Source organism: Eleginops maclovinus, chromosome 19, assembly GCF_036324505.1.
Source record: "Eleginops maclovinus isolate JMC-PN-2008 ecotype Puerto Natales chromosome 19, JC_Emac_rtc_rv5, whole genome shotgun sequence".
Taxonomy (NCBI): domain Eukaryota; kingdom Metazoa; phylum Chordata; class Actinopteri; order Perciformes; family Eleginopidae; genus Eleginops; species Eleginops maclovinus.
Genome location: NC_086367.1, coordinates 12,216,740 through 12,226,557, shown reverse-complemented (window position 1 = coordinate 12,226,557; position 9,818 = coordinate 12,216,740). Strand labels below are relative to the sequence as shown.

Here is a 9,818-nt window from a genome sequence, read left to right as displayed (position 1 = left end):
AAATTAATAGGTTTGCCTATTAATTCAGTCCACATATGACATGTTGTTGTGATAAGTGGAAAAACAGTCCTTTGGAGTCAATTTTACTCAATCATTAGTCACACTTGTTACAGATTATATTTCTTTATTAATTCTTTCATGTTTACTTACGATTTCATATATCTAGTAGAACAAGGTCAGTAAGACATAACAAGTGTTAGTAAAGAGGAAGTATAGTTAGTACCTCTTCTGACTACACAGCAGCCAGTAAGACAAGTAGTATGCACTATAGTGGAATGTGATCAGCGTCAATCACACAAAAAAAACAATCACACGGTTTCACATCCACTTTTCTTAACTTTGACTGTTAGGCAATCAACAGTTAATTCAAGATGTGCAAGAGCACCAGAGTCATGTGAACGTGGTTACACCTTTAAAAACAATGAGGAATGAATAAAATGAGATCTTACGAGAATCATTTAGTATCACTGGTTTTTACTCAAAGCGAAATCCCTTTAAAATCAAAACACTTGTTATGGAAGTACTTCTGCTTGTTTAGCTCACAATCTTAACTGGGAACCGAATGCAGAACAGGTCTTTTTTGTCATCATCTCTCAGTTCCCACTCCACAACCAGCTTTATCTAGAAAGGCAGAGTGCAAGCATAGTCAGTGAACATCGCAGGCTCTGTCTTACATTAAAAACCATTTTGAATTTTGAGGAACTGAAAGAAAAGGGGAACTAAAATGGAAAGGTTTTGTCATTGAAAAAAAAGTAAAGATTGTTGCCAATGTAACATGTAATACTTACTGAAGGATACTCAGACTTCACAGGAAGCAAGTTCACATAGTTATACTTCTGCTGCTGCTGAATTGGACACTGGATTCCAGACTTGCAACCATCTTCAATGGGAATGGGGAAGGGGATGGGAACTCCAGCAATAATACCGTGAACCAATGCTGTGCTCGTTTGGCTCGACACATCTGTAGATAACGCACAAGAGTAAGGTCAAACGTTTGTACATATATGCATTTATGTTCTGGATGTTTAGAAGTTGAGGCACCCTTACCACTGTTGAATGTTACATTGACACTGTAGGACTGTCCTTTTTGCAGCTCACATGGCTGATTGGGACATGGGTTAATGTCAACTGTTACCACTTTGCCAGTGGATGAGCCTGAAGATAAAAATGGGGAAGGGTGTTATCTTTTATACATTCAAAAATAAAATAGAAAAGATTCTAAAAAATATATATCGTTCAATTTCCATACAGGTGACCAACACCCTAACAAGTGGCTGCTCCATGCTTAAGTGAGCAAATTATAAGAGTTAAATTGTGACATTAGTTTTACAAAAACAATTGAAACATAAATAACGTTTTTAAATATGAAAACAACAAATGGTGTTCAGAAGAGGAGATTATATCCCTGGGGCCCACTTTATTTGGATCCATTCATGTAGTACCGAAACAGTAAAGTAAAACTGAATCCTCAAAAAATAACCAGAAAGAAAATCAAATCAATAAAGTTGTTAAGCCATCAAACGCCAAGGAGTGTAGGTTGGACGAAACAGTTTGAAAACGATACTGGTCTAGTAAACTTTCGGTATCCTTTCAGAACTGATAATATCATTTACAAATAACAAACATGGGCCTATTGCCTCTTCCCCTATAAGATTCAGTGAAATGTGTTAAGCACTTTAGATTTATTAATATAGTATTTGAACGTCAATGAAATGGCTTTGGTCAAATTAAGTGAATCTTACCGCAGTCAATGAATTTCACCGTATCCGCACAGGTGAATCCCATCAGGCAGAACAACAAGATGATACCAGCCCGGACATCCATGCTTATTTCTTTCCGTGTGATGCTAAAACAAAGGAAATATTCAGCATTACTCAGCAGAGAAGAACACTTAACAATGTGATTTCACAGTAGTCAGCAGAAAGAGTTTAACACACGACTCAAGTGTTTGTTTTCCCCAAATCTCCCGAAAGCAGCAGTGATTTTAAAGTTCGACTCAACAAAGACATACTCCTTGACTACCTGGCACTGATAAAGAAAAAAAAAAGATTATTACAGCTATAACACAATAACTAAAAAATGAACAAACTGTACCTTGGTAGAGCTTCTGACAGTTTCCAAGTGAAGCCGAAGAACTGGCTGGCACCTTTTTATTTCCGTGTATCACGCGATCGCTTGACGCGTATTTATCCGAAGTGGGTCTTTTTTCGTCCGAAATTTAGCCTGTCAGAAATCCTCTCAGGCTTAAAACCCCGCCTCCTGGGATATAAACGACAGATAAAACCTTTAAGCTGTACATGAACAAGGTTTTCTGTTATCTAAAACATCAATTTAAATATTTGGTTGGTTGGTCTTGTAGAGGGCGGCCTGTTGACAGAGCTGTTCCTTAGAGGCAAAACTTAAGGTATCAAAAACCACTAGGCCCCTACCCAAATACCTTATTATTAGAAAGTTAACGGACGAATCAAATGCCTTTATTGCACGTATCTGGGCGTATCTATTTGACAGACAACTATTTCAGCCAATGAAGGTGTGATCTGCCTCTACTCAACGGTTGAGGGTGGAACTTACTAACATTTGTTATGGAAGATGTCATTCGTTGGAGCTATGATAACTGCGTCAAAGTCAAAAGTATTAAGCCTTGCTAGGTAATGTTAATCTGTATTTTATCGTATACATTATTAGCGATCATATCCTACAGAAAAATGTATCTGGGGGTATAAGGACTGTGTGTTAATGTTTTACTAGGTAGTTAGCAAGCTAGCCTTTAACGCCACCGTTAGGTAGCTAGCACGTTCTAGGGGTTTCTATTTCCTTCTGCTGTCATGCCGTCTGATGTTAACGTAACAATGTTTTACAGGGCTTCTACTATTCTGAACAACTTTAATGTGAGACAACAGGTACACCGACGTCCCCTAAACCCCCAGCCAGGTCTTTACACAGCAGGAATTCAGCCCTTCAGCAGCGCCTCAGCCCAGGAGCAGGCAGCGGTATCAGCGTCATCTGAAGTACGACTCACTGAGTCATGTGTGAAGGTCAGCAGATACCCATGACTATGCATCATAATCTTAGCATGTCTTTTAATAACAAAATGATACGTTTGGCGATTGAATGAAGCTAGTGATGTGCCACAAGAGATGGTCAATATATTTTCCAGATAGTGTTTAGCTTTTGTTGTCAACATCATAGCCAGTGTTGACAAAGGAGGAGCTACAATAGAAATGTCTTACTGTACAGGGAATATGGGTTTTAAAGTATCCAATTATTCTACATCTGAGACTTTTGACTGTGAAAAAACAAACATGTAATTGGATTCTGACTCTTTAAGGTTAAAACTGTTCCAAAATTGTCGACATCTGAATCCAGTTATAGACAATCCAGCATAACCTTTTGTGGTATTACACATTGCGTTGCTGCTACTTCAACTGAACGTGTTGGGGTGTTTTATACACCATGCTCATGTCCCTCCTTTATTCCAGAGACTAGAGGAAATCATGGAGAAGGGGGAGTATCTGAGAATTCATGTGGAGGGTGGAGGCTGCTCCGGGTTCCAGTACAAGTTTTCCGTTGATGCTAACAGGAATGAAGATGACAGGTAAACAGCCACTAATCTTGCTCGGAAGCTGTAATTTCACACGCATTGTTTCCTAATTGTCTACTTATCCAATCAACTCTGTTTCCTGCATACAGAGTGTTTGAGCAGGGAGGAGTGGGCATTATCGTGGATCAGGACAGCCTGGAGTTTGTGAAAGGAGCTACTGTGGACTTCAGCCAGGAGCTGATCCGCGCCACCTTCCTTGTGCTCAAGAATCCTCAAGCCGATCATGGCTGCTCTTGTGGCAGCTCCTTCTCTGTCAAACTATGACCCTGCTTCCTTATGTCAATGTTATTTAATACTCGGGTTCACCAGTTTAGTAGGCCTGTGTAGAAAATACAGCAACATATAATTGACACAACTCAATTTAATGCACATGTACTTCTGGTTTTGTAGTTTTGAAACTACCTGAACTGAATGAAAGCTATTAATTAATCATTACGCTATCATGCAGATAGTGACAGTCAATGCTAATTGAGAGCTGCGTTCACAATATTCAAATGTGTTCTCATGTATTCAAACAAAACAAAGACCCCTGTTAAAGTGTTATAGTATACAGTGCTAAGGTTTGCCTCTCTTGTGTAAAATATGTAAATAGACCATATCTTTGATTTCAAAGAGCTATAATATATTTGTTTTGTCCAAAATAAAGTGAAGAGTGAATTTACGATATTTCTTCAGTCCTTTAAATGAATTACATGCACATTAGGGGTTTGTTATATAGTTCTTTGCCATAACATGATGCACTTTTTGTATTACTTAAGAAAGATGAAAGGTCTGCTAGATTTCAATTTCAAGTGCTAATAATGTTACCAATTTCAATAAGTCCAGATTAATTTCATCATTGTTGGTGAATTCATATCGAGGTCATGGTTGCTTCTTTTTTTATTAAAGTGGAATTTAAGAAACATCTCACAAAAAATATACAAAAAGAATATATACAAATGATATTTACACTGGTATAATGTAAATCAAAATATGCAGCAACAACTTTTTTGTATAGATAAATGTTTTGCACTTTTCATATTTTTCTCTGATAAAACATTCCATTTAGGTAATATATCTGATCACACAAAACATTTACTTACTGTTTTAAAAAGTCACACTGTTTGTATTCATGAAAATGCGACAATTATACGTCATAGCAGCACACTGAAAAGTGAGAAAGAGTTGCAACCGTGTATTGAAACATCAATTTACAGCTGTTCTTTTTTTTTTTTTTTTCTGAGGAATTTGGTTCGGACAGATTGTCTTCCAGTAAGCCATGCACACCCACTAACCACAGACAAATCCTCAAACAAGTATGCACACCTTTTACATGTCATGAGGGGAACACTGCCAGGGGAGGTTTTGAGGTCAACCAGTCAACAACACAACCACGTAAACAAACCATAACTGAACCATGAGGGTTAACACAGTGACCAGGTCAGGTGTACAGTGCATAGTATGCTTTGGCATGCTGACATCCAGAACATAACAGTGGATGTTACATTCAGGAGGAAGGCCACAGGATTTGCAATCACCAGTAAAAATAGAACAAATAAACGACTACATGATCCGAAAAGTAAAACCAACGTAATATAAAAAGAATCCTAACCCTCATAAATTGAACTCTCAGATTAAGGCTAATTGAGTTTGCTACATGTTCTAAAAAATGGCATTGTCAGTAACACAATTTAATAGGCCCGCCAAACGGCAAAACTGACTAATACACAGATGCACTCATTCTTAAAAAAAAAATCTATTACTAAAATGATATGCACATACTGTTTTAGAGAGGTGTTTTTCTTTCTTTTTTAAGGATGATGTGATGTTGTGAGCGCAGGGCTGTATGCCCCCCGCCTGTGTTCACAATCAGGACTAATGCTGTGACAATGAGCCTTTCACATTAATGCATGCACCGTGTTTTGAGGCAGTAAGTCTGATCACCACTCATTTACAAGCTGCCACGTATGTCCTCCTCCTTCTCTTTGTTGAAATGCATCTGTTCGCAGGATTTTTTTTTCTCTGGAGATTTTGGGAGACTTTCTCAGCAGGATGGTCCTCAGTGAGGTGCGTGGACACACCTCCACACAAAGAGGCTGGAGAGGACACAGAGGAAAGGATTCATAGTTTAATATTTGATTGTCATATGATTTGTAAGCTGTGTTTCTATTAAGCCGAAGGCATACCTTCTGTCATCTCCACCGGCGCTAACCACGAAGCGATCTCCATTTGTGAAGCGAACATTAGTCAAGTGAGCAGAATGGCCCAGAAAGCGTTTGTGTTTGGCCTGAAAACAAATCACATACACGTCATTCAGGTGGAAACTAGAGTCCGCAACAGATTTATCTAAGCGGCATTATGATAAGGTTATGATTTAAACAGACACATACAGTATTTACAGTATATTAGTCAGTTCCAGTAAAACATGATCATAGTTATCATGCAGTGATTTTAGGCAGAATAATGGTCACAGGTTAAAACATTTGTAAAAATAAATGTAAAGCCAGTATCACCCCTTTTCAACTGAAATTACTTCTGTTTATGTTTGGTGCTGGTGCTGGTTTGGAAAAGGGGTATATGTCAATCTCAGTTTTTTTTAAAACAATGGTTTTTATTATTCTGTTTGTAAAAAAGTGAGATGATCCTGGTTAAAATTGTTGGAGTAGACGTGTTTCTCTGAGAGTTTTCTCTCAGTGTTTCCAGGCTTCATGGCGTCAAAGTCAGACATTCGCTTTTTATTTCACACATTGTGATTTACAGTGAGTATTGTGAAAGTGCAGGGAAATATTAATCATCAGACAAAGGTATATCAGTTATATTACAAACAGTTATAATAATATTTGGCAATCATACTTACAAACTTCTCTGGACATGGAAAGTCTAACAGCTTCACCATTCCAAAGTCATCGCCTGTGACGATGTTAAGGCCCGAGTGGGACACGCAGGCACAGGTGACGTCCGCTTTGTCTGTGTTGCGGGACCAGATCCCTACCACCTCATCCCCAAGGACACTGCATATAGAAACATAGAGACATTTCATTTTTGGCTACTAAGTTTGGTGTTTGTAATTGCAATTTAAGTGGAGATATTTGGCTTAGAGTATTATACAAAACTCATTTTGAGAAAATGGCCTTTAAAAATGTTTAGAAAAAAATCCATAAATTTTGCAAACCACTATGGCTGAGAAGATAGGAGAGAATTACCATGAAATCCAGTTGATCACATAAATTAAGACAATTTTAGGTTATGAAATATGCATGATGAGTTATCTTTTGCTAACTTTTGGTGAATTCCTGAGAAATATGGAGACATAAACAGACAAATTGCAGTAAAACTAACACGTAAATGTGTATTTTGGTTGTTTCCTTTCCACTTCTGTAGACGGAAAGTTGATTTGTAATGGAAGCAAAATAGACCAAATTCTAAAAAATGACCATTACATGGTGAATCTTGCCTCAACACTGTCTCTCACCTTGTCCAGGTGGCCCAGGTAATCCTGTCGATATGCGACTGTTCTGTGACCTGCTTCCCGGACGGCACCTCGTACGCCAGGCGTTTATAAGCACCAGTGGAGATCTGTTTCAAGGAATGACAGGTAAGGAAGCATACAGCCAGCATCTGAGACAAACATGCCCCGTCATGCAAAGCTGACGAGCCCTCACACAGTTAATACCTGGACGTAGCAGCTGTCGGCAGAGAAGTCCATCTGCATCACAAAGCTGGGGATGTCCCTGCAGCAGTTGATGCGGTTCAGCTGCGGGCCGTACGTCAGGTCATAGAAGTCCACCGCGCTCTCAGTGGAGCCCACAGCCAGGTAACGAGAATTTGGACTGAACCTATGAGACGGATAGGCAGTTTTATAACAACCTGTCATTGCTGGCATATTCACTTTTCAGTGACTAGGGGAGGTTTGAATTATTTCAGACTGAATATCTGTCAAAATTCAAATGTGAATTTAAACTGATTTATATTGTGCTGGTTTATGGGTACCAACATTTATTTTGCTCTTAGCTTCCCTGTAGGACATACTTGGGTTTCAAATGGGCCCTTGCAATTGTTTTTACTCATCCAGTATTGATGACAATTATCCCTGAGGGGTAAAAATAACAACAAAAAAGGCAATAGTAACATATAATCTTTCAAATGGGTAGACGTTGATATGCCTATTATATACCCAAAAAAAGAAAAGTTGTAGCTCACTATAGCAACTGTGCCGTGTGTAATGTTTCAAACTCCTCTGTTTTTTTACCTAATGTCCTGGATAGGCGAGCGCCGGTCCCTTTTCTTGCCCCAGATTTTGAGCGATGCCACCAGCAGGATGATGAACTCTCCATTCTTCATGCCGATGGCCACCATGTCTCCTTCAGGACTGTAGCTGATGGTGCGCGCTGGGTGGCCCAAATTCACCTTATTCAGCATCTTCTGTTTCCCCCACACGGCCATGCAAGATCAGCACACACTTGTTAATAACTTTGTGAATAAGGAGGCCATGTTAACTTGATATAAGCAACATCTTGATATAATTCTATAAGTGTGGAAGTACTGGGATAATGATTCTGAGAGGGTGGCGGTAAAATGGCTGACCTTCTCTGGGATGTCCCACAGACGTACTGTGCCGTCCTCTGCTGCAGAGAGGAAGACGTCTCTGGAGGGATGGGCGCCCAGTCCCCAGATCGGTCCGTCCATGTGTCCGTTCACCAAGATGTTGCACGCTGCATTCTTCTCTCCTACTTCAATGATCTCTGCATTCCTGGTCCCCACGAGTATTTTACCCTGACACAGGAAACAAAACAAAACGTGTTGAAATGCAAATGATGAGGGTTGCAAATCATTTAATTGAGTGTGATATTATCAGTGACCTACCTTTCCTCTGCATACAGAGCGAACGCAGTCTATGACTTGTCCCGTTTCTAACCGAAATGCTCTGCAGCGTTTCAGCTCCTGGTCCCAGAGCTTCAGAGCGCCTCCCTCCTTTGACCTGTGGAGGAAAACATGCAGATATTTATTTTTATGTATGATTTCCATGATCCGGTGTCAGCTGTCCAACCTTGCTACATAAGGTGGGCTCCCTGATAGGTAATGTAGTGTATTGATGTAACCGAGCAGCACTTACGGTCTTTCCTTGCCCCCGGTGACGATGAGGCCGTCTCTCAGTGTGGTGTACATGGTGAACACAGGGCCCGTATGAGCTTTGGCCACAATTCTTACTAGAATGTGTTCCTTCCACACACACACATCCCCACTTATGGTACCTGTAAAGGTCAAGTTATTCTGAAAAGAAAACAAATCTGCACTAATCTAGTGGCCTAAGAGCAGAGCGAGCAATGCAAAAACAATTGACAGCACATTTAGGCACAGAACACACAGCTTTGGATCCAATTATGATGTCATATGTGATATGCAGTAACATTTTTAAGAGTTTATATGTGTATTGATAGGAAGTCACTTACAGCTCCAAATGCTACAGACAGCATGGTCTGCATCCGGGCATCCTCTATGGAGCTCAGCACGCCTTTTTTGCTGAGAAGAGCTCGGCCGGCTAACGTCCAGAAACGCACATGTTTGATCCCCACAGACACAAAGTGAGTGTCAGAGTCTGGACGAAATTCAGCCACAAAGATCCTCTGGGTGTGGCCCACCCGGCTGGCCACTTTGGCACCTAAAAATAAAGCAGACTGCATTAAAGCTTGATCTCGCAACTGTAGGGGGACTTTCTAATCCCCGTAATGAGGTCAAAGTTTAAGGGAGGATTATTTTGTTTACCTTCCTGCCATTTCCAGATGGTGACGGTATGTTCAGGGTCCAGGCCCACAGACAGCAGGAGTTTTCCTGTGGCACTAAAGCTGACAGAGCAAACCCCACCGGAGTGGAAACAACGCAGCACAGACAGAGTCTGCTTGGTCATGGCGTCCCACACATGGATGGATGGAGATGTGGCTGAGGGACAGAGAAGGATAATGTGTCTATATTTAGGTATTAGATTTTAGTTTGAATTTTAGTCATGTGTAAACCCTGAAAAGCTAAAATATTGAATAAATTGCTAACTTTATTTATTGGGTGTCTCTAAATGTTAAACTCAAATGTGACAAACCCTTAAAATAAAAAAAAAGTATAAGCTAGAGAGAGAGAGAAAAATGCGATCAAATCAACAAACACAGTGAAAAGGAGATATCCACTAGATGGCGTTAAAGACCATAAAGAATTTCTATAGACGTAACAACACATTTCCTTTTACACA

The 9,818-nt window shown here is 39.9% G+C and overlaps 3 protein-coding genes across 3 annotated transcripts in view; 1 reads left to right on the top strand and 2 right to left on the bottom strand.

Moving 5' to 3' along the window:
• Positions 1 to 104: 104 nt before the first annotated feature.
• On the bottom strand, positions 105 to 2,385 carry npc2.1 (NPC intracellular cholesterol transporter 2, tandem duplicate 1). Its single transcript, XM_063908811.1, has 5 exons — positions 2,095 to 2,385; positions 1,743 to 1,846; positions 1,048 to 1,155; positions 789 to 961; positions 105 to 621 (listed from the first exon to the last, which is right to left on the bottom strand). Exons 2-5 carry the CDS (start codon positions 1,822 to 1,824, stop codon positions 535 to 537), a joined length of 450 nt encoding a protein of 149 aa, XP_063764881.1. The 5' UTR covers positions 1,825 to 1,846; positions 2,095 to 2,385; the 3' UTR covers positions 105 to 534.
• Positions 2,386 to 2,485: 100 nt separating this feature from the next.
• On the top strand, positions 2,486 to 4,262 carry isca2 (iron-sulfur cluster assembly 2). The gene is made up of 4 exons (XM_063908809.1): positions 2,486 to 2,648; positions 2,861 to 3,035; positions 3,480 to 3,595; positions 3,691 to 4,262. Exons 1-4 carry the CDS (start codon positions 2,590 to 2,592, stop codon positions 3,863 to 3,865), a joined length of 525 nt encoding a protein of 174 aa, XP_063764879.1. The 5' UTR covers positions 2,486 to 2,589; the 3' UTR covers positions 3,866 to 4,262.
• Positions 4,263 to 4,465: 203 nt separating this feature from the next.
• Positions 4,466 to 9,818, bottom strand: part of eml5 (EMAP like 5) — a 38,085-nt gene continuing 32,732 nt past the window's right edge. The window contains exons 35-45 of the mRNA XM_063908812.1: positions 9,344 to 9,517; positions 9,031 to 9,239; positions 8,694 to 8,851; positions 8,444 to 8,558; positions 8,165 to 8,353; positions 7,830 to 8,002; positions 7,254 to 7,416; positions 7,053 to 7,156; positions 6,438 to 6,591; positions 5,767 to 5,867; positions 4,466 to 5,676 (exon numbers count right to left, since the gene is read on the bottom strand). Of these exons, the coding sequence (XP_063764882.1) occupies positions 5,640 to 5,676; positions 5,767 to 5,867; positions 6,438 to 6,591; positions 7,053 to 7,156; positions 7,254 to 7,416; positions 7,830 to 8,002; positions 8,165 to 8,353; positions 8,444 to 8,558; positions 8,694 to 8,851; positions 9,031 to 9,239; positions 9,344 to 9,517 (1,577 nt within the window). The 3' untranslated portion in view covers positions 4,466 to 5,639. The remainder of the gene's footprint in view (positions 5,677 to 5,766; positions 5,868 to 6,437; positions 6,592 to 7,052; positions 7,157 to 7,253; positions 7,417 to 7,829; positions 8,003 to 8,164; positions 8,354 to 8,443; positions 8,559 to 8,693; positions 8,852 to 9,030; positions 9,240 to 9,343; positions 9,518 to 9,818) is intronic.